This window comes from Amblyomma maculatum, chromosome 1, assembly GCF_055883805.1.
Source record: "Amblyomma maculatum isolate TAMU_Amacu chromosome 1, ASM5588380v1, whole genome shotgun sequence".
Lineage (NCBI taxonomy): Eukaryota > Metazoa > Arthropoda > Arachnida > Ixodida > Ixodidae > Amblyomma > Amblyomma maculatum.
Genome location: NC_139344.1, coordinates 185,370,717 through 185,394,584, shown reverse-complemented (window position 1 = coordinate 185,394,584; position 23,868 = coordinate 185,370,717). Strand labels below are relative to the sequence as shown.

Genomic DNA, 23,868 nt, shown 5'->3' with positions numbered 1-23,868 from the left:
CGCGCGCAGTCGCCCACGGGACCCGGCGCGCGCGCCAATCAGCCCGGTCATGTTGTTTTAATGCTGTGCGGAGGCTCGTTTGCGGCGCTCATTCTGCGCTCCGTAATCTCTTTAGGCAGGTTGCACCATTGCTGTCTCGCGCCTCGGTGCCTTCCGAGGTTCTTCCCCTCTCGTGTCACTGGTGTAACGCCATTTTGTTTCGTGTATTTTTAATGCGGCTTCTTTTGCGCGCGCGAATTCGGGAGGGAGAAGTAACAAAATTGGGAGTCGCGCTTGGCGCTCTCCTTATGCATTTTCGATTGACCGGGGGAGCGGTGGCATTCGCTTTGCCGCTCCGAGTAGCGCCTCCTGGTGCGCCCTTCTGGCGGCTTTCCCAATCTGAATAATGCTTGGGCGCGGCCTCCAATGTTTCACCAGACTCGGTTGTGTGTCGTCGCATTGGTCAAGTAAGAAGCGATTTGCATGGCCCACTTTCATCGGCCACTTGTAAAAGCTGCGCCCTTTTGTCAGTGCATTCCCAGTGATTGCGGTCGGTTCGAGGTGTGCGCCCTGTAAGGGTTTGGAACAGTAGCTTTTTTCAGGAGTGTACCATGGGAAAGCGGAGGAAAAAAAAAGGTTTACTTCTCTTCGCCGGTAGGAATTAAGGCCAGAACTAGGTTTTTGTCTTCTCTGAAAACAAAATGGAAGGTCTGGCCTCGTGTACGGGATGGTTGGCTATCCACGGAGTCTCACTTGAACCATCCGGTTGTCCGGAAGCAGTCCCCAGAAGTATCGGAGAGGGCCGCAGCGTTGAAATTGAGAGAACGGACATCATCTTGAGCTCGAAAGTCGGCCAAGACATATGGGGTCTATCCTAGACCTGTGGCGAAATGTGGTCCTCTCCTCGGTGTGGCAATATCGGGGTGATTTCGCGCACTGCCGCCCGTTGAGCGAGGTGACCGCACCCGTGCTCGATTGGTTTCCTCGCGGCAATTCTTGGGCCATCGCGGCTCTGCAGTTGTTTTCTTTTTGACAGGGCTCTTCTTTCTCCCCTTCATGTCTTGGAGAAAGTGCGCGGCTGGTGTTCTAGTGCCCTGTTTCCTTCGGCGATTGTTTCAGCGCATATGCAAAGGCTTCGCGCAGATGTCTTTTTGTATCTTGCCCCATAGTTCAAGGCGGCAGTGCGCATCGCTTAATTTGGCTGCGGGAATGCCGGGAAGCGCGAACTTGACATATCTGCTTTGGCGTAGCCGATGAAACTTTTTTTCCGGGCCAGTATTAAATTTGAGGCGAACAAACTCGCCTGAATTGCCCCGCCCTAAAGTCGTGGTACCTAAAGCATATGAATTTCAGTTGAAGGAATTTGAGCACAGTGCAAGTTTCAGTGCAGCAAACGTCGTCTCGGGAAGCATGAACAGGCCGCTTCCTGGACCACTTCGGCCGACAGTGCTGCTCCGAAACTGGCGCATTTAGCGGAACTTGCATCTATTCGGCATCGCTTCGGAGCGGTGCAGGGAGCAGTGCAGATAGCTATCGGATGGGCCGACCGTTTTCTGTCTTGATTATCAGCATTGCGTTCACGGTAGCCGTTTTGTGAAAAGTACACAGCGCACAATATATGCCTAAATATTGTTCAGTAAATGGCATGCAATTCTTTTGAATGCAGTCTGTTTACATAGGTTGATGATAATTAAAAATTAAGAGGCACCGTTGGATGTTCATTTTGGCTGAGCGAACTCTCACAACATTTCCTTGAGGCCCCTGAAGCTCAAGTGTGCCTTTCACTTTAGTGGTGAAAATTTGGTTGATGAAGCGAGCAATGGGCTATTTTGATAAAATACCACTCGCGCAAGGTCTTTTTTTTTTTTTTTTTTTTTTTTTTTTTTTTTTTTTTTGTCAATGTCTATTAACCTGGATGAATGTGTTGAAGACTTTGCGTTCCAATCAATCTTTGACGTTACCGGGATCACAGCGACATTTCTGAGGCCAAGTCCACCTTTTTTTTTTGCCCAAGCGAAAAAAAAGTGCACAGTTCAACACTATAGCCAAACGGGTGAGTTGAGGATAATCAAAAGTACGAAATGTCGGGCACTTCCACGGTGCTGCAAGGAGGCGCTCTATTGGGAAACTCGCCGGCAGGGTGTCGCATTCTGTCCCGAAGTGATTCTGCTAAACGCGGTGTTGGAGTGATTTCCTAGACGCAGTAGTCGGTGCAAGCGCTAACGTTCGCTCTCGGTTACGTTGGTTGTGTTGTTACGGTCATTTGCAGCACGTTTTGTTTGTCCGCACTTGTCCGTCCTGGAATCGTTCATCGCCCGACTGCGCTTTCAGCTCCCACACAGTTCGACATTGGTGCGACCTCGAAACTTGTCCCGTTTGGTGCATTTTTACGTTTGCATGTTCTCGGTGCCGTTCTGACAGTCCATGCGCCTTTTTGGAACTGCCGAATAAGTTTCGGTGAGAGAGAGAGAAAAAAAAAAAGAGTGGCGGGAGAAGTTGTTCCCAAAGGTAAGGTTGATCTTTGAGAGGGCTTCGCCCCCGTTGTTCATTTTCCCGCCTCTGTGCGCGTGTACCTTTAGCGGATTGCAGCGCATTTTCGCGCAGGAAGCATTTGTTCCTAACGTGGGCGGGTCACGAGCCCTGGCCTGTGATGAAGCGGTGCGCGTGATCTCGCATACGCGGGGCCGCTGCCAAGGACCCCTCGGGAAGAGGAGGGCTCTGTTTGCCTATTCGCCCGTATAATGCAGGCTCTTAACGACTTGGCCGGGGGTCGCTAGCAGCGCCAGCTGCGAGTGTTGCTCATTAGCAGCGGTCATTGCGAGCGGATGCCACGCTCTCTGAGCTGCTTTCGAGCCGGAGAGTGCCTCTTTCTCGCTCAACATAGAAGTCTCCACTGCGCGGGTATTTCCCCGTGCGCCGTATGAATCGATATTGCCGCTGCTGCCGCCTCGGCTTAATTTTGTCTTTCTTTTTCGTCGTCAAGTCTCCCGGCTCTGCTATTTTTCGTTTGTGAGTTTCAACCCGTGGCCAGCAAACGCACGTTACGGGTCCTAAGCGCTGGTTATTCTTTCTACTTGCGCTCGTGCTGCGGAGTGGTTTTGTCGCTTGATGGACGGCGCCCCGCGCGTGAAAAAACCGTTTGTCGCGGCCGTTTCCTTGAGCACAACTCCGCGCGGTCACGCTCGCATCCGTGCTGTTTGGCCCAGTTTCCGGCGCGAAAATAAATCGGGCAATTGACGTCCCCAGCACTCGTCATGTCCGGCAAAATAGGAGGCTGAAAAATGCGCATTTTCACATCGCTTATTTCCATTGCAGCGTGGCCTCGTTTCTCACAGTCTGCTTGGGCGAGGAACAATTTCCGGACGACGCCTGTCCGTCGACCCCGCACCTGAGCACCGTGGGACGCCAGATTTCCGCCCCCTCTATGCCATCCTCGCCTCGCGTGTGTTTTGTTGACCATTTTGTGTCCTCTTCTCGAGGCGAGCAAGCAGATTTTGGTGAGCGCCACCACGAACCCAGAGCTTGCGTGGCATTGCCGTGTGCGGGAAAAAAAGGCGGGGTTCTAGCGGTTGAGCCGACGCCGAGTGTTTGCGCATCTAAGGAAAGCGGCAGTGGCTTTTTCCTATCCTCCGTCTTTCACTTTCCTGTCAGTTCTTTCTTTTTCCATGGCGAGGGGGGTTAACCTTGTGTTGTGACCACCCTGAGATATGTCCTGTTCTGTTATAGTGGCGGTGGCATGTGCTGTCCCGGCCCCTTGAAAATTATCTCTTCATAGTAACAAGTTTGCAAATGGCGACTTTCTTTTTTTCTCTCATAAGTGCTCTACAACCGATATGAAAAGCCCTCTCAAGTAAAACCATTTTGAGGCATTCCTTATACTGTTAGGCCACACCGCTCTTCGAACACTCTCCGTAGAGTCATCTCCGCCACTCGTTGCTGCGCTTGCCGCACACGGCTTGTGTTGGCCCTGTTGGACACAGGCGTCGAGCTGCCTTCCGCCTTTTTTTTTTATTTATTTTTTTTTTTAGAGCGCAGCTCTTTGGCGCCCGTTCCAGCGTTTCGCGTCGCCGTCGTCCCTCGTAACCAGCTCCGCAGCCAGGGCAGCGCGCCTGTGCTAAAAACCGAAGTTGGCAAAGAAGTTCTTCGAGAGTGCATCTCCTCCTTGCATAAAAGAATGGACATTATGAACGCTGCTGGACCCACGATTAAAAGAGCGAGCCCTTGTTTGATTGGTGAAATAAGCCGGCGATTGTCTGAAAGCCCGGCTGATCCTGCAGTTGAATCATATAGACAGCAGACGGTTCCAAACAAAGCTGCGGCAGGATGCCGAATTGTGCGGTTCCTTGAGAGACGGCAAGAGGAGCCCTCAACCGCGACCTCCGACGCAGAGCGAATGGTTCGCCAGTACCTCGAGTTACATTCACGGGAAAGGACGAGCAACCCTTTAGAATTCTGGAGGTCTTTGCAATGCTCCACAACGCCACTCTCTGAAGTGGCCTGGAGGTGCTTGTGCGTTCCAGCAACGTCGGTACCAGCAGAGCGCGTATTCTCAGCGGCTGAACAGATAATTTCAGAAAGGAGAAGCAGGCTGAAGGGCAAGAAAGTTGACATGCCTGTGTTCCTTCACCAGAATGCTTGGCTGACAAACGACAACTGTTGAACTGTTCATTCATAGCCGAGAGGAAGATGTAACAAGTGTGCGGAACTACGCTGCTTCAAATTTATATTTGCATTTTGTGATTTAAGAATAAAAGCATCAAGCACTGAACTTGTTGGTAGGGTTTAACAGGTTACTTTTGAGCATCAATTTATTGATGGACATAATCCGGCACTTTGATTCCGAAAATAAATTATTTATTTAATTCGCCTAAACTTGATCTTAATTGCACGAAATGAGTACTGTTGATAGTAGGTTATAGCAAATGTTTTGGCAATATCACTGGCCAAAAACTGCATAAAATTGACGCTATTATCGATAGTGTGCAATCGCTAGTACTGTCTACTACACTATCGATACTACTATCGATTGCACTTTCGATAGTTTATCGATAATTTTTTTTACACTATCGATAGTTTCAAAACTACTATCGAGAGTCAATTTATCGATAGTTCTGCATCACTAGCGTGCATCCAAAGCAGACACGCAGAGCCACTTTGACTATATACTCGCTAACGGCGTCAGCAGCATGTCAGTCGCTACTATCTATTCGCCGCGCAACAGAGAGATAGAGATAGTAGCGACTGACATGCTGCTACTATCTCTTCGCCGCGCAACCCGGAGTCCTCCACTACGGCGTCTCTCAGCCTGAGTCGCTTTGGGACGTTCAACCCCACAAAACCAAAACCAAATCTTCGCCGCGCAACGTTCCTATGGGCCCACGCGCTGCTTCCCGCAACCTCCCGATATCTTAATTGCTCTCTTCATTTCTCCGACCACATAGCTTTCTTCATGGCGGTCAAGAACTGTTAGTGGAGTGTTTCTGGAAGGGAAATGTGTGAAAAAATAAAGTTCTCTAATTGTACATGCATGCCTTGCTCCAAATCTTTGCCTCAATCTATCGAAAAAGTGAAACAGCTGATGAGCTGCGCTCAAATTTCCCATTAAGAAGTAACGTAATCGGCAATTTGTTTTTGACATTTGGAATATTTTCCGATTTGATGGCATATCAATTGAGGCTTCGATCCCAACAGGCGTTGCAATTGGCCGCGTGCTTTTTGTTATCGCACAGGGATGAAAGTTGACGAATGACTTTCAAAGCAGGTTGGTTCGCATTCAGAGGTTGCGGAGATGGCCGAGTGGTCTAAAATAGCGACGGGAAACCTCTCTGCGCACTTCCGAACCGCGTTCGGAGTCATAAAGATGTTTTTTTTTTTCTTTTTCCTGCTCTCTCAAGGGCTGTCTGATACTTTTTTTTTTCTTTTTTTGCAATACTTATCGCCCAACGTGCACCACGCACGGTCTGCTACCGCCGCGTGTCGAAAATTGCTGCTAGTCTTATTTGCATTGCTTTTAGCAAGACGCGTCCAGTCGGCGATCCGGTTTCCTTGTTCCCCGACCAACATGTCTCAGTGGGCAACTTGGATTCATGCTCCGAGTTTTTATTTCAACGCGACGGTATATTGCGTCTGCACTTCCTCGCTTCTACGCAAATTAAGGGAGATGCGGCCACACCAATGTCCAGATCTCTGGCGACGAACTCCATTCGCTTCTTCTTGTGTCCACGTATTGTATCATTGTTTTCGGAGCGTTGTGCGGACACTTGCTTGTGGCTCGTCTCGCCTGCCGCCCAAGAGCCATGGCAGCTTCGCAGTGACGAGGCCTCTCGAGCTTGCCCATCCGTCCTGGGCCATTTCGTTCTTCTTTTTATTTTTATTTGTCGCGCGTATGTCGCTATGAAGACGCGAGATGTTATCGCCGCAGCCCGCCAAGCCGAAGATGGTTCTTTTCGGAGCTCTTTCTCGTGAGCTGGATCATTACGCAAATGCGATATTCATTCGTCGCCCAGCGTCACACTCGTGGTGTGCAGCCTATAATCATGAAAGGCCTCGCGGCGAGCGAATGGGTTGGTCGCTTTATTCAACTCTTTTTGGTCCCAGTTTGTTTGTCTCTCCTGATGGTAACGGTGCGATTAGCGATCGCGTGGGGCACTTGAGATCGCAGAGTTAAAAACATATTAGTCACATAATTTGGTCGTCAACGCGATTGAAAAACGGTTCCACTATTGTCAGCTTTTTCTCGCATTTGACACACTTTTTCATGCCCCCTTCCCTGGCTTCGTAGCATTTGGGGAGCCTTGCTTTTTCGAAAAACCCGTTGGCGCAAGTTGTTCCGCATAAACAACGGGTGAAACGTGGATGCCCTCTGCTGTGTATAAGCGCCACGTTTTCATCGCTTCTGGCTGTTACAGGCATCGTTGTGCCGTGCCTTCCCGGTGACGTTCAAGTATAAGCGCAATTTGGGAAACGTGTCCCGATGCGCGACGCCGATCTCTCGGGGCGTGCCGTCTTCCCGAAGCAGCCTCGCCACAGTTTGGCAATCGGAGCGAGGGCGCTCTGTGCGTGTCGTGGCGCAGCTTTCGTGCGCTCCATTTCTGGCGCCGAGGAGGAGGACAGCCTAATGGGAGGAGCAGAAAAAAGAAACTCTTTTGTTCCGCCCGAAGAGGCTTACAAATGACAGGGAAGGTGAGCCCGGGGAGAGACCATGGGGAAATCCAATTTGGTATTCGGGCCCTATCGAATTCGAAATGGAGGAGTGCACCTAATGGCCGCAGAAAGGCTGCGGCGGGTGGCGCCGTCCTGGACAGATGGACAGGATGCGTGCCGGATTGATTTGTGGGCTTCTCGCGGGTTCGGTGTGCCCGCTGTGTACCACGTGCGTAGTGCCGTCACTGCTGCCTGGTGAGCCCCAAGCTGCAGTTCATTCATAGAGCGCACCAAATCCTGGTCGGAGCCTTCGCCGAGTCCTGAAACCCGGTGGATTCTCAGTAAATTATAGGCAGACGCCCGTGGGAAGGCGCACAAGTCCTTTATCTACGACCTTGGCTTGAGCCGGCCAAACCGTGAGGGGATGTGCTCTACTCGTGCGCCCAGAGACCCGCTGTCGGCGGCCATCGATCCGACTGGTGTGTGTTTTGCTTGTCCCGACGGCGCGCATTGTTGTCACCCTTTTGCCACGCCGCTTTCTGTTTTGCCCGGGGCAATTCGATTGCGTGCCGCGCTGTGGCTGCGCTGACCGGAACGCACTTTTCCGATGGTGGCCCTCCTCTGTCGTTTCTCGGCTGCGACTCGTGCGGCAATTTCAGCCCTAGTCGCCTCCTGCGTTCTTCACGACGCGCTCGGGTTTCTTTTCTCGTTGCACCGATGACGTTCTACTTTCTTCTCCGGCGGGACGTAATTTGAGCGGGCCTCTTTTGGCGGCGTCTTTTATTATTGACCAGCGGCCGTTGTTTGCAGCCGGCGAGACAATGTGCGGCGGCGCCTCCTTGTTACTCCCGGGTGATGATCGCCAGAAGTGCGAATTGAAAAATGGACCAGTTTCCGAGGCGCACAATGAAGGGGCTTCTTTTGTTGGATGCCGTGTTAATTTTCTGTCGCGTTCTCTCCATCGATCCGAGCCGCTCATTTCCCTGTACTGCTGCAGGCGACGTCAACCGCGCTTCGCTGTTGCTGGCACACGTTGTCCCACCCGATTGATCAGCTGTGATCGATGCCCACAACAGTCTCTCCCCCCTCCTTGTGCACCTGCTCAGTTCTAGAGGTGTCTTTGGGGAAGTAGCGGCACACCTGGCCCTGCTGTGGGCCCAAAGTTTTGGCGCCTTGAGCGCAAACGCATTCTTCCGTCGGCGCAGAGACAGCTATCGACCGTCATGGCGGGGCTGTCGATTCGTTTGCCACTTTTCCCGGCCCTGCATGTCTTGTTGTCGCCAGTGGCAGCCGGCGCTAAGCCCTTCGTGGCAACTTTCTGTCGCTGGCATTCATCCATCTTACACGACTCCTTCTTAGCGAGGCTGCACTAGACAATGCTGACGGCGATTGTATTCAACAAGTTCGGTAACTTCTCATTTCACCTCCCATTTTCGCCCTCGCTGCTACTGTCACATTAGCAGAACGGTTGAGTCTTCCTTTTCTCGGGAGTATAGTTTCTTTCCATGTTCGCATTACTCCGGCTGAATGGTGTCGTTAAACGCGCCGACTCAAGTTACAGCTGCAAACAAAGGCCTTAGTTTTTTTTGTGATAAGATGGGGGCTGACAGGCTCTAACACAAAGAAAGCATAGGATATGCTTTTTATCACTGTGGCGGAAATGAAAGAAAACACGTGTCCGGTGGGATCCGAACCCACGACCTCCGAATTTCGCTTTTCGCGTCCGGTGCTTTTCCAACTGAGCTGTGTTGACTTTTTTTCTTTGTTGCCGAATCAACTCTACAGCAAAAGAAAAAAAAAGAAAAAAACACACACACACACACACACACACACACACACACACACACACACACACACACACACACACACACACACACACACACACACACACACACACACACACACACACACACACACACACACACACACACACACACACACACACACACACACACACACACTTTGGCTGTTACATTACTAAAAGCCCTTGAGAGTAGCCAACTCATCGACTAACACAGAACTCCATGATGGTGTCTTTTTGAGCCTTGAAAACATCTCGACGAACATATGTAACACACTCAATAAAGTTCACTCTTACAGATCGAATGTCAACATCAGCGTGGTGCACAGCCATACGCGTTTTCATCATGGCATGTAAACTCCAGGCCATAAACGTGTGGTATGGCACGCTCCTATCGTCATTCACGGGCAGGAAACGGATACCATATGGCGTTATGGGCAGTTCTTCCTTTAAAGTGAGTTTTAGGATGTCCCATTGAAAAAGGGCATCCCAACAGTTGAGAAAAATATGATCGGCCGTTTCTGGCTTCCGACAAAGAAGACAGTTTACCGTCCAAGGAACAAAAATCCCTTTATCCTGGAGCCAAGGTTTGATGGGGAGCGTGCCACTATGAAGATGAAGAAATAATCATTTGACAGAGGGTCGAACGGGCATCATTTTAACTCTTTTCAAAACGTCATTATTGGCGCACACACAGTATCTCGAGTGATATGCATTGGCAACATTCTATCAACAAGATTCCTGTACAGCTTCTTTCTGGAAACAGTGCACATATACTCCCGTGAAAAGCGCACCCTTCGTATAATAAAAGCGTCCACCACTTTAGTCTTGTCCTTGTCGACGGCTGTTTAATCTTCCACTTAGGTATTTGTACACTGCATGTTACCTATCCTTGAGAGTGTTCGCCAGCGCCACCCTCCTCCACAGCGGCGGGCGTAGTATTACCGCAAATGTCACTAAACATGATCTATGAGAGTTTTGCGTTGTGTGACATTGAAGGGAGCGTCTTCCTATATAGGTCCGTTGTGGCCATCTAAAAGCTGCTGTGCAGGGACTGCTGCCGGAACGTGAGCGCTAATTTGGCGTTTTGCTTTGTGCTTTAGATTGATATTTATTACCTTGCTTGTTGACATGACTGGGAGCTTACTCTATGTTCTGCATACCGATATGTCATTCCCGTTTCCTTGTTGAAAAGCTGTCCGCTATTGTATTTTGTTTGTTTGTTTCTGGAGCCTGTTGGATCTATTTGGCGCTTTGCGCGTTGGTTTGTCTCCTTAAGCACCCTTGCCTAGCAGTAAACCGCAGTGGACCTAAACGCTTCGACGGAGATGTTTTTAAAGCTGTTTCTGCAGCGCTTGCTGGAAGCTTCCTCTTCTCTAGCGCGTCGCTGTCTTCCTCTAGGCCTCGGCTGGATGGGGCTGCCGTCTGATCAGCACATCTCGTAGTAATGATTCAGCACCGGCCAGCGCTATCGCGTCTTTTCCCCTTGCGGGTGTTTTTTTGTGGCGCTTAATTCGTAACCTGCGCTATCGGCGGACATTGAGCGGGTTCACCTTCTCTCTCTCCTCTGCGACCATGTTCTTGGAGCCGCAGCGCGGAATGGTTGTGGTGATTTACGGGCCGAGTGCCGCTTGTATCGTGCGCTAATTACTTTGGTTGGGTTTTGCACTATCTCTGGCGCTAAGGCTAATGAGCGACGCGGTTTCTCCGTGCCCGTTGTCACCTGACGTTTTCTCTGGCGCAGTGACCAAGTACATCCGCATTGGAATCGGTGACAAGAACGACAACCCGCCGTACTTCGGCCAGGCGCTCTACGAGGCTGAGGTCAACGAGGACGAGGATGTGCAGCACACTGTCATCACGGTCACCGCCAAGGACAAGGACGAGTGTGAGTTGATGTTCCTTACATCCGTCTTTACCTGGGCCAGACTTTGTGCTGCCCATTCTTACGCCCGGTCGGAATAAGCTCCAAGGAGGGGCACAGCTCGTTACCGCAGCTCCTCGTCCTTTATCGTGTTTTCTTTTGTTCTTTTTTTTTTTTTGCGCTTTGCTTTGTTGGTTAGGCATGTGCACCCACAAAAGTTTGCGGAACGCCGACATAACACAGCTGTATCTCAGAAAGTAGGGCTGTGTTGTACTTGAGTTGTGCCGTTGGGAGTACCGGAAATCGCGAATGTTTTCCGCTCCCCAGAGCTGGCGGTGGAAAGGGCGCTGATATCGCGCTTGACCTGAGCTTTTGCCGTCGATCGCGAGTCCTGCGCGGAAAAAAATGGTCGACGGCCATCTCGCGGAAGTGCAGCTGACCAATGGAAAGGAGGGGCACGCTTCAAATACCTTTGAATGAATCTCTTGAGCTTCCAAAGCTGCCAAAATCACTCCACCGTTCGGCAGTCAGCGAGCGCAGCACTCTTCCGAGGGTTGCGAGGGAGCCGCTCGCACTGCAGCCTTGGTTCGTTGCATTTCTTTAGTTCCTTGCGTTGAATTTGCTCACTGCAGGCTTTAAGAGAGTACTAAAATGACGAAAATTGAGCCTATTATTTATTTTTTTGTTGGACTGTGATCACGCTTCAAATCTGAACGTGCTGGTTTCAGAAGCCGAAATTTCGTACCACTTTGTGCTGCGAACAGCAAAACATCGCCTTTGCAGCAATTTTTTTTCTGGTACGAAAGCTGGGACAGCTGTTACAAAATGCTGCCTTTCTTGATACAAATTGAAATTTTTGGCCTGCTGAAAAGCGCCACGAGAAGCCTGTTTTCAGTTCCAGCGCTGTATTTGTTTGTTGTTTTCAGTTCCAGCGCTGTATTTGCTTGTTTGTTTTTTGCCGAAAGCTTGTTTGAAATCTGTTGCCTTGTCCCTTTAGTCCGTGCGCTTCTTCGACGCCCGAAAGTCCCAAGCGACGGGTCAAGTTTCAGACCATCGAGACGACCGCAACAGATAGGCAGCCGTTCGGTGCACGGGGGCGGCGACGCATCTGCCCACTCTGCGGGACGTGTTTAGTATGCGCCCAGTGTTGCGAACCCCCCTCCCCCCAACATCGATTGCCGGCGGCGCCTCTCAATCAGGCGCGGCGGAGGCTGCGAGGGGCGGGTTCTAATTAAGCTTTAACGAACCTTAATTGGAGCACCGAGGAACCACGGCTGTGCAGCTCGGCTTCGATCGTTCTTTTTGCCCTTCCCGTTATGCTCGTTATGCTTGGTGTGTCGCCCAGCTGCGATGGTGACCCTTTACTGGCGGACACAGCACTGATTCACTCAGCTTGGTCTTTCTTTTCGGCGGCCGGGTTCGGCAAAAAAAAAAAAAAAAAGTGTTTCGCCATATATGTTAGTTGGACGATCATCTGGGAGCGAACTGTGCGCGCGTGTTGTTTCCCAGCCGGAATTAGCTGGAACAATGGCGCGCCTAATGCAGTGCTTCTGAGAGCAGTCTCTTTCTCCGCTCAAATGACTCGGCCGAAAGACGCCTGGGAGGGCAGCAGTAGCGGCCCGGGCGCTCTCCCGAGGACAAAAGATGCTCGTTTGGTACGTGCTCCCAGGCATCGAGGCATTTAGTGCGCGCGACGATTTTTCTTGGGCGCCCTCTTTCGGCGCAACTATCGGTTTCCCGTTGCACTCGGCTTTTAGCGGAACCGGTTGGGCGGCGCAGTCTGTTTGGCGCCCAGTGAAATCTGGAAGGGACGATGATTGGGTGAAAAGAATAATGGAGTAAATGGGGCAAAAATGGCGGAGGGCACCCTCTCTTTCTTTTTTTTTTTTTTCTCCTTCAATATATACGGCTGCCTTTCCCTCCCGAGCTCCCTTCAGGCATGTCTTTAAAATTTGAGCCTCCCCTCCCGTGTTACTTGTTTTGTTCCCTTTTGAGGGGCTTTTATCGTCAGCGGAGACCCTCTCGACTGTTTCCTTTTCTCTTTTTGTGCTTTGATGGATTTCGCGTCCCGTTTCCCTCTGGGTAATTAATCTTCTTCCAGGCTTTTCCCTCGCACCGTTTACCCGTCGTCTTGTTTCTCTTTTCGCCCTTCTGGCAACGCGAGTCAGTCCGACAGCGCACCTCCGTGAGGGAGGAAATATCGCTATGATGGCTGCCCCGCTCAGGCGACCCCCAGCCGAGATTTCCGTCCGTGCATGCGATGCAGTCCCTCCGCTCAGCCGTCTTCATATCTTTCGGTATATGCTAAAAGCGGGCAGACAGGATTTGTCTTTGTAATAAGCACCCCTCCTTCGCCCACTGTGGCCTCGCTTTGCTTGGTCAGTGTACCTCTTTTGGCTAGACCTGATTCGCGGACACTGTCATGGCCTCGTCTGAAGGTAGTCCCGTGCTTGAAGGTAGTCCCGTGCCTAGCGGAAACATAGCGGTGCCTGCGTGCTTGCGTGCTTACATTTTGTTTTTTTTTTTTCTCGATTAGTGGCATGACTTGTAACACGGTCCGTGGTTGCGGACTGTTAGATTGCGAGGTGCGTGTCTAGACTCAAGCGATGATGACCTGAAGGTTAAATTTCACGCGTTTGTAGCTGTAGACACGTTGATCATGACTGGCATAGAATCTGCCCTGGGCAGCGTGCTCGCTTCGATGGCTTCCGCTTGGCGAATCTCCGGGTGATCACTCCTTCCTCGCTCTCGAGATAGCCGGCCCTCGTCCCTGCTTCCATTCCTTTAAAACACGGCCGCATTTTCTTTTTTATTTTATTTTTTTGCCGCCACTCTGATTGAATGGGATCAGGCGCCCCTGTGCGCCCTCACCGACACTGGCGCGGCCTGGTGGCAGTTTTTTTTTTTTCGAGCAAGGTAAAAAACCTAATTCGCCTTTATGATAAAATTAATGGCGTTTTCCCGTCTTGGGATGTCTTACACGGACAGACGATGCGATGCGTACGTGCGCTGATGCTGTTTACTGTTCTTAAATCACGCACGCCATGCAGTTTGCCGCATTTATCCCTCTTAGAGCACCATGTTAAAGTATCCGAAAGCCATCCATGAACTGACGGCTAAATAAAACCACCGGGGGATTTCGCTGATCACAGCAATGCTGGCGCTCCACTAAGCCCGCCACTGTGTCGACTTGTGTTTCCGGCGTAACATGACCGGCAGCGAAGCCTCCGTTTTCAGCGTCTCTCTTGTGCGCCCTCGACAGAGCGAGTCTTTCTTCTACGGTGGTTGTCGATTGTCGGGACCCGCACGTCGTGTAGGCTGGACTGAGTGTACGTTTAAAGCCGTTATTATTATTATTTTTTTTTTTTTTTTTTCACGAGCGCAACTTTTGTTCAATGTGCGGTCGCTGAGCCTTTCCGCTGCCAATGTGCGCTCCTTCGCATCGATCATTGGCGACTCCTTTCCGCGGCAAATATTTGCACGTTTCCAAGACATACGCGTTTAAGAGCAGCAGCAACATTCCTTGCTTTCCACGTTTTACTTTCCGATTTTTTTTTTCTTCTGTGTGCTCGGCATTGAACAGTTCTTGAAAGTTTTTTTTTTGTTTTGTTTTTGTTTCTTTAGTTCCGTTCATTTTTGAAAGCTTGGCTGTTAGTCCTCTGAATTCAGCGTCGGCAGTCACCTGTTCACGGATGTTCGTTTGTTTACCTCCGCTCGGCCTGCGTGCCTTGTCGCCTGAGGGGAAGCCTCTTGGCAGCCTTGGTGATAAATTTCTTTTGTGCGGGCAATAAAAAGGCTGCGCGCGCCGGTGAAAGTGGGACACCGTCGTGCTCTTTGCGAAAGATAATTAATTTTGGGAATTTTTAATCAGGCGTCGCTGCAGCGCCAATTAGCAGGCCAGCGGAACAGCGCCGCCATATTCGGCGTGAATAGTCGCTCCCTCCGCGTCTCAATTTGCGTCCGCCCTGGCTACCCTCCGCGTCGTAATTTTTCACGTGTCTTTTCACCGCGCCGAGGTAATTCATTGCCCTCCGCGGTCTCCTCTTTTGCGCTTTTCATTTGGCCACTGTTTAAGCCTATATCGCTGTGGCCCCCTAATGAGACTCGGGCGATGAATTCGAGAATGTTCCCGTGGTCTTCCTTTGTGCTCAGGGAGGTGAAATTGTCTTTCTCTGCGTAACCAGAAAAATACCCCAGGAAGAGAACATTCGCAGTGCCTTTCTCTCTCACCCTCACTCGTATGGCTGAACATTCGATGAAGAAACGTCATTGCTCATCGAGTGTCGGTGCGAGGTTTCGGGCAACTCACACGAGCTCAGTGTGCATCAAATGAACAGATAGGCGTAGTATTTAAGCTCTCCCGAATAATAATATTTAAATTAGTCACGCGACGCGCGAAATGTTAAAAAAAAAAAAAAAAAAGCTATGAGGATTTAATGCCCACGTACCCTAGGTTCCTCAGGCATTTAGACCGCACGGCCACAAATCAGCGTGGAGTGATACACATATCTTTGTTTGGTTGTTGTGGACTACTTGCGTAGCGTTGCACTCGATGTTTGAGATACGCTTAGGCGCAACCATTGCAGGGAACTTAGTGCGAGAAAATATTATGCCGTAGAATTAATTACATATTAAGTGTTCGCTCCATAACCAAAATCACTTCAGTTATGTAATCGATGAGTGAAATGACAACGTACGAACTGGTCACCTGCGCAGGAAGTTTAACGCGACAGCGTTGAGACCCCCTTGAAGAGCGTGTTGCGGTGTCGTTCGTGGTCTCGACTAATCCGAGGGACCGTAAAACACGGTCTATACGAGGCCACGGTTAGCGAGGAGGTTCCTGTGACAGAAAAACAAGAACACGGAAAAACGGATTGGGGTTAATAAGGCGGGTATTAGGGGGTCGGACCAAATGCCTTCTGTTGCTGCGAAACGAACAGGCTACACACAGGCCACGAAGGCTCACCGGTTCAGTCATGTTGGAAAGGTGAAAGCGTTGTGGTCTTTGGCATAGTGGCATGTTTTGAAGAGCTATGCTGCTGGGTGTAATTGAGAGTATGCTAATGACGAAATAAACATATTAGACGCCCCGCTGTTTAGGACGCCTTATCAAAATATTGTAAGAAGTCGCGTCTTATACACCGGAAAATACGGTACTTGGCAGTACGTTGCTAGGACACACCACAAAGGCAACCAACCCGACTTCAATAAGGACAGGGAGCCTTCATTAGCTATTGTGCACAAACCTGTTAAGAGCAGCCACAAATTCTATAAACTACTGGCATCTCCAAGCAGTTGGTTCCGTATGAGAGCGTCGCTCTAGTAACAGGTTTTCATGTAAGTTGCTGCATGCAGGTAAGCTGTGCTTTGTCGCTGCCCCGGCATTTCTTTGCGGTAACCTAAGCGTGTGGTTCATTTGTTTGTATAATAGTATGAAGTATTTTAGACACAATGAGGCTTTAGTGGGTAAAAATGAACTAGCGAGAATAAAAGAGCGGTATGCTGCGTACAGTAAGTCGCGAGTCCGTAATGCCTTGTGGTCGAGTAGCTGTCATTCGCCACCGCTGTGACTTTGGCGGGCGCGGCTACGGTCATCCTCAGCTTGTGTTTTGAACGTTTTCCACCGGCCGCTGTTCAGTTGAAAGCCGCGGGGACACGTGCTCGAGAAAAAAAAAAGAGAGAGAGAGAAAAGTTTGTTCTGCTAATGTTGAAATTTGAGGCATGCACCCCAGCCGACTGAGCATTCGGAATCCCGATGGTCGGAGTGCATGCATCCGCGGCAGCACAGCCAGCTGGTGTGCAGTATCACTCGCTTTTTACCGCCACACGGGAAGGAAGGGTAGCCTGGGCTCAATCTCGGAAAGTGATGCCGTGCTCCTTGGCCACTTGTGCGGCGTCACTTTGTCCCCTTCCGGGTGCATTGATTCTCGCCTGGTAGCTTGAACGCCATTGGCGAACTCTTCTCGAGGGGTTTTAGAAACCTTGCGCGCGCCGGGGGGCATTTCGCGCCCGCAAACTGAGGACATCGATCGCCGTCGCTGCTGGTCCTGTTGGTACGCTCGAATCGTCGCGCGCTTTCTTTCGAGCGCGGCTTCCTTTTGGAGCTGGTCGCGGTGTCACATCTGGCGGTATTTATCGGCCGAATGTGACGCAGTCTGCCGTCACTGTTGTTCGCGCGTTCATGCAGTTTCTCTCGCATCGCACAAAGGCCTGCCTAATTTAATTTCGAAACGCCGGTTGTCGTCCCGTAGCCGGTCGAAGCTTGTAATGGAACGAGGCCGCCCCTCTCATCGTCCGTGAGGTTTCTGTTGAGAGCGCAGTGTTGAAATACTGCTTGTGGACGGAAACACGGTTCGCGCCTACCAGCCGGCTCTGTTTGTTTAGTCCTAGCGTCAGGAAGATGCTATTTTTTCTGCGTTTTCTCTTTGGACCTGTCGCGTATATGTTGTCGCAACCTTTTGATGCCGGTTCCTGGTGGCGTTAAAACTATCTCTTCGTTCATTGGGCTGCCAGCCAGGGCTTGGTTCAGTTTGATGGTAGTGGTTGTTTGATCGAGCATTTTCGCCGACCCGGCTAATAATAATAATAATAATAATAATAATAATAATAATAATAATAATAATAATAATAATAATAATAATAATAATAATAATAATAATAATAATCGGTTCACAGGAAAGGAAAGGCGCAGTAGCTGTCACACTTGAGCTGTGGGCACCTGAACCGCTCCGTAAGGGACGGGTGGAAGGTGGGGGGGGGGGGGGGGGGGGAAATGCCATCTCCGCTTTTGTGCTGGTTGTCCGGTTGTGCTTTTGTAGTATCTCTTCCATACCCCCCCCCCCCGACCCGCACGTCATACGCAGAAAAAAGGGGGGGGGGGGGGGGTATGCACGCCCTGGTGTCGTGGCGCGCTCGCGATTAACGGCCGTGGCGCTACTTGGCCAGTACAGCTCGGGTTGCCGGGCTGTGACCCCCTCGCTTCTCCTTCCGCGGGTCCCCGAGGATCGTTAATTTCCCACCGCCGTTCGCTGCGTGCGAGCGGACCCTGCGGAACAGATTCGAAACAAGCGTCCCTTCGTGTTAGCCAGGATGCCCCCTCCTCTGTGCGTTGTGCTGTTTAAACTACGGTGTTTCTTGTATCTCGGACCCTTTGTCTTTAGAGGGAGCGCCTTGTTGCACGTCGGTCCGAGTCTGCCCGCTGGGAGCTTTTAGGCCAGTAGTGCGCCTTGCGTTTTATTGCTGCCAGAGATGGGCCACTCTGTCAGACACTGATATTGTGCAGCACTGCACTGTTCATGTTCAAAAAGATGGAAAAATATCTTCTCTGCTGGGTTATGAGCTAGGGCTCATCGCTGGCAGGATTTTATTAGCACCCTTCCTCCCAGTCCAGTCTTTCTCCAGCAGCAGCAGTCGGTTTATGATTGGAGTGAGACAACAGCTATTGCCGAGACATGGAGACACCAAGGTCTCATTCCATGCCAAGTTTATGTTTATATACTTTTGTCGCTGCCGCTTCTTTGCCAAATTGACCAATTTCACTGGCAGTTTCGCTATGCCACCACTGCTGCGTTGGGTGCTGGTCACTGTAGTTACGTCACTGCAGGTGTGCCAAACGCGCTGCTGTCACCACCTTTTTCTCTACATGTTAGAAAGTGTTTGTGGCATTTTCTGCTTTTTTCTCACAGTGTGCAATGGGCAGTTTTACATGCTGCATTTGGTGCAATAAGCCTGAAAAGCGTCAGTCCCGTAGGCTGTGGCATTGCTTTGATGGTACCAAAGCCACTAAAGCCACGGCACAGCAGAACCAGAACTTTTAAAACTTCCACAACGCCTGACAGTGACCTCACTGTATGCACGTTACTGAAACTGATGAAAGCAACGTATACGAGGAATATGTGAGGCGCACAGATGGATAGAAGCGCAAGCGTGAGCAAAAATGAAGGAAAACTCGAACGATGCGCACTACTGCAAGAATGTTCTGCAACATTATCTGAGCCGTTTTGAAAAAGTTTCCGCCTCAACTGGAGGCCCGCTTGCGGTGAAACCGTGCCCAAAGCTTGCCCGTTGTTTACCATTTTGTTGGGTAGCAAGTTAAGGTAGTAAAGTAGTAAAGAGCACTGGTGGTGCCATTTGGCTAGTCACACGCATTACCAAATCTGGCCAGGGTCAACCGAAATTAGTCTGGTGTAGTCACATTTTCTGAGTTTAAATTTGGGCACGTGTTGTGTTACTCAGCAAAAGGTATATGGAGTCAAATATTTGTTCACCTCATTCATTTCGATTGTGTGGTTGTTTATGCACTTATCGTTTCTTGCTGAGACGTCCATGTTTGTGAGAGAATGGCGTGCTTTTGTTTCTACACTGCGAAAATATTGCATTACGGTTTTAAGTGCAAAAGGAGCCTTGGAGAAAGACGTTATTGTGGGTTATTGTTGACGCAAGGGTGCAAGGAAAATGTCTGGTCAGTCAGTGTTTCGGCTTTTTTTGTTTCCATAACATCCCTTTTAAATTTCCCCCTGTAATCAAGCCATCTCATAAATAATTAGAAGATAACCTCTAATTTATATGATGTCTTATGTCTTCAGCTCTCTACTCTGGAAACTGTGCTCTCTAGACCAGGGGTTCTCAAACTTTTTTGCTTGGAGGAAACCCAAAAGCCTTCAATAAGTTCCAGGGACCTCCCCCTCCCCCTCTTTCACTTACCAGCAATGTTGTCGAGTACATTTTTACAAAGAGAGAGTTGCAAAGGTTAAATGTTTATTGCACAGATTAATACAAATGCTAATGTGATGGGTGGTACTGCTTCCCTTTTAAGAGCAAGTCAAAGCATGGCTCAGTAGCACTCAGAGCCAGTCTCATATCAGCTGCCGGGTCAAGACGCCTCCTGTGCTTGTTCTTCAGATAGGCGAGGGCTGAAAATGCCTGTTCACATGCAAATGTAGTTGCAAAGGGAAGCAAAATGTCCACTGCCCTTTCAAAGAGGCATGGAAACAGTGGAGCAGTCCCCATCCAAAATGTCACCAAGCCTTCACCATTAAATTTCTCTTTGAGAGCAGTGCTTGCCCTGAGCTCTGAGGGTTCTCGCGGAACACAAGAAGACAGCCCGCGGAACCCCTGTGTTCCGCGGAACCCAGTTTGAGAACCCCTGCTCTAGATGATACATTTTTAGGTAACTATCAGGTTTAACCTAATTTTTTTAATTAGTTCAGGGTGTAAGGATTAGGTGAAATACCCTGAGGGGCCAATTGTGCCTGCATTTGGCCTATTGAGAGAGCCATATTGCAGTATATGGTTGCTGTGTACAGTGGTGCTATGCTGAAATGGTGTATTGCGAGGGTGCGTGCGTAATTATTTCTTATTTGGCATATTTCTGCTTAGGTTGGAAGGGTTTTTTTTTTTTTTCCTTTCTTTTCTTCATGAAGCCTGGCATTGCAGTCGCTGTATCTGTTGATGTAGAGCATGCTAAGCTGTGCTTACCGTATTCATTGTTTCTGTGCAGATAGTGCAGCTTTTCAAGTGTGGTCATTATGTTTGCTATGCATATAGGGTCCTCCCGTCTGCTTACAGATAGCAGTCTTGGTGGGCTAAACCCTCACTTTGTACTACACGCTAGCTAGCCTCAGTCTTTTAGTGTTTAGTTGGTTAAATAGTGGTTACAAAATGGTGAATTTTGTTATTTTTAAGTTGCCTTGAACAATCTTAACTTTGTCTGCCTTGTTATCATTGTTTGGGCATGATTGTCCAGCCGGTGGAAATTTGGTGGCGGCCTTGTGGATGACTTAGTTCCGGGTGGCCACATCAATGGCACCCAATATAAGCACACTGGTTCAAAATTTTTAGACACTCAAGAGAGTGTGATAATTAGGTCTGGACAGGATCGTGAAGCACTGTTTGTGACTTATGCTCTGCTTCTTGCCTGTATGCAGCCTCGAGGATACGCTACGAGATCACCCAGGGGAACATAGGAGGGGCGTTTGCAGTGAAGAACGAGACTGGCGCCATCTACGTTGCTGGCCCGCTCGACTATGAGACCAGGAAAGAGGTAGGGTACAACCACCTGGCTGGCAGCTCAGATTCCTCATTTGTTCAAATGCAGTGCTTTTCTGATGTTTTCTGGGAGTTAACGAAATCCAGATTTCCTGCTGCATTGGCTGCATTTCCATGGAGGTGAATTGCACAGTAAGGAGCCCCAAGTCTTCCAGTGCGGTCTTTGCCATGTTAAGCCTCTGTACAGCCTGGTAATATTTGCTTATTGTATGTACCACTTGCAAGAAAGAACATTTGCAGTGCCTGATTAGATGGACACAAAAAGTGTTCCCTAGCCTTCAATCCTAATAGTTTTATGGTTCAGTTTATATTTTCACTTTATTGTAGCAGCTGACCCTTGGATTGTTAATTTTCTATTGAAGCTCTTTTTCAGGCTCCCTTTAATAACGACAAAGCATATGTGCGCTTGTAGTGCCGTCTTGCTTCTGCATTATATACAAGGATTGGACTTATCAATTTCTTTTAAAGAGTATTATTTTCTGTGAAGGCTGTGTTTTTTTTTTTCTTCCATGATATGTGTAGCTTTTTTTTTTTTTTTTTTTTTTTTTTTTTTTTTTTTAGTGCAAGTTGTTGATTTGCATGTAATTGATGCCGAAATACTGCTCTGAGCTTCTCTTGTAAAATGAGATGCTGTCAGTTTAAGAATGTGATGGAAGGGAAATCATGGAACCAGCAAACAAAAACACAAGTGCAAGCTGAATTTTTATATTTGAGTCTTTGCAATAGTTTGAGAGGGTGAGGAGTCTGATATCAGTGTTGATGGCATAAGTGGGACTGCCACTGAACTATTGTGGTAGCCACATGACACTTTTACATGTTGCTTATGCATAGTTACATGTCAGTGTCTTTACATGGTGTCTACTTAACGAAGTACTTCCCCAAGTGAATGCTGGCACTCAGTAAAAAATGAAAAATTTATTGTTTGTAAACTGCATTTGGTGAAGAAGTTGAACTAGTAGAGGCTGCTGTTCTTCAGAAGGGTGTGGTATAAGGTGTAGGGGCAATGCCTCAAAACCTCTAACTTGATTAAGGGTTATCACTGTCTGACCATTCCTCTTGGTACCAACATTTTTTTTTTGTTAAAAATAAATAGTCTTACTTTCATGTGGAATTTTTTTCTTTTTCCCCACAATTTCATCCCTTATATCTAACCCCTAATTATGTATTACATTTAGAAGCATATTGCTGGGTTTAAGTGGTTTTTATGAGTTTTATAATAAATGTTTCATGTAACTTGATGCAACTATTTAAAAAATGGAGCACTGTAGTTGGCTCAAATCAATGTCAACATGCTTTCTTTTTTCTTAAAATGCCGGACAAATTGGCCACGTTGTAGGTACTTTAAAAAACTGGATAGGTTGCTTCCGAACGCTCTCCACAACATGATTAAACCCACTTGACCCCAAACTAAATAATAAAAATTTTGCAGATATCATATTGGTTAATTAACTTATTGAGCAGGATGTAAAAAATACTCTAAGGAGCACTAAATGACGGGAAACGATATGCCATTGGTTTCACCAAGCTTCACTGTACCTCTTTTTTTTTAATCCTTGGTTCAAGTTATGTGAAACACCCTGTATTTGCCTACTTTGCTGTTCATGTATGACCACATGAATTTTTTGTTTTGTTATGTTTTGTTCTTCTGCATTATGCCAATGTTATTGTTGGTGGCGTGAAAAAAGAAAGAAAAACAGGCAAATCATGTCAACTACTAAGCTGGCTAACTACAGTATTTGCTCAGTTTTTAAGTTCGGGAAAATGTAAAGAGCTTAGCATTTGCAGAAGCCTCAAGTGACCTTAATGTCGGCTTCTGCGTTGCACTTTGAGTATTTCTCTAATCGCAGTGAGTACTGTGCACAGCGGCAGGCTCTCAGCGAAATCGGCAAACGGCAGTATAAGAAGGTTCTTGGGAATCAATAGTGGTAATACCATGCACCTTCCACACTCACGTTGGCTGACTAGCCTTGTAAAAGTGGATTCCAGTGACAGACCATTGGCTCATGGATTAGACATTCTGCTTTGCTTCGCCTGACCAGCTTGCCTGCCCCACGAATTAGCTGTCGCACAATGTCCCACTTCTGCGTCCTGAGGGTCGCACCTGGCCCACAATATTGAGCGTAGCATGGTGAAAGACCGTGCATGGTCAAGGGACAAACCTCGCCAAGGACAAGTGGGACTTGGTGTGATAACTGGTCCATTGGCCGATGATCTGCCACGTGAATCCACCTTTTGGGTTCAGGCACATTGCACGCTTCAGACGGTTAGCAATAGAAGGATTCTGGCACTAGCCATGCCAGTGTTAATGCAATACTAAGGAGGCCACGCCCTTTTTCAAAATGAAACCAGGCCAACTGCATTGTTCTGAATAAAATTGGGAAAAATTGCGCCAAACTACTCTTAGTACCCAGAAATGCGGCTCAGCGAACACAATCACGTGAATAGAAAACACAACACAGGTGCACACTACCAACTGTAATATGAAACTGAACACCGACTCGCCCCTCAGGCTGTTGTTCTGAAACTACTCCTAATTCATTGCTTATAAATTGGGCTGCATATGTGCTGGCTATTCAGGAAGACTTAATTTGATTGTCACTGCTGTTTCAAAATGTTAACGTTCATTGTACACCTCCTGGCAGCACGCACTTGCATGTAGTTTTTATGCTATATACATGATCCACCATTGATCCAACAAAGCCTAATCATGCGTTTCGAGTCGCTGCCCTTTTCCTTGTCTCACTAAAAAAGGCTAGTTGCACACACATCAAGATATAGGCCCGTTGACGTCCTCAGGCTTGCCTGTCTTATGAATTGAACTTTCGTTGCTGGGATGGCAACTGTGGAGGAAATTAAGAAAGTTTTCAGAAAGTACTGAAGTAGCTTTGCATTTGAGTTACTTTACTCTGCTTGCTCACGTGCACGTGCATGTGTTAGGAATCTGCAAATATTGAAATTTTGAATGCAAACCGAATATGTTTGTTATTCGATTTGAATTCGAGAAATGAGGTTCGGAATTTTCAAATCCACCGCA

The 23,868-nt window shown here is 48.7% G+C and overlaps 1 protein-coding gene across 4 annotated transcripts in view; it reads left to right on the top strand.

Moving 5' to 3' along the window:
* Window positions 1-23,868, top strand: part of CadN (neural cadherin) — a 219,695-nt gene that overhangs the window by 134,209 nt on the left and 61,618 nt on the right. For all 4 annotated transcript variants that reach the window (XM_084589806.1, XM_084589804.1, XM_084589805.1 and 1 more), the window contains exons 16-17: window positions 10,668-10,811; window positions 20,714-20,829. In XM_084589806.1, the coding sequence (XP_084445932.1) occupies window positions 10,668-10,811; window positions 20,714-20,829 (260 nt within the window). The remainder of the gene's footprint in view (window positions 1-10,667; window positions 10,812-20,713; window positions 20,830-23,868) is intronic.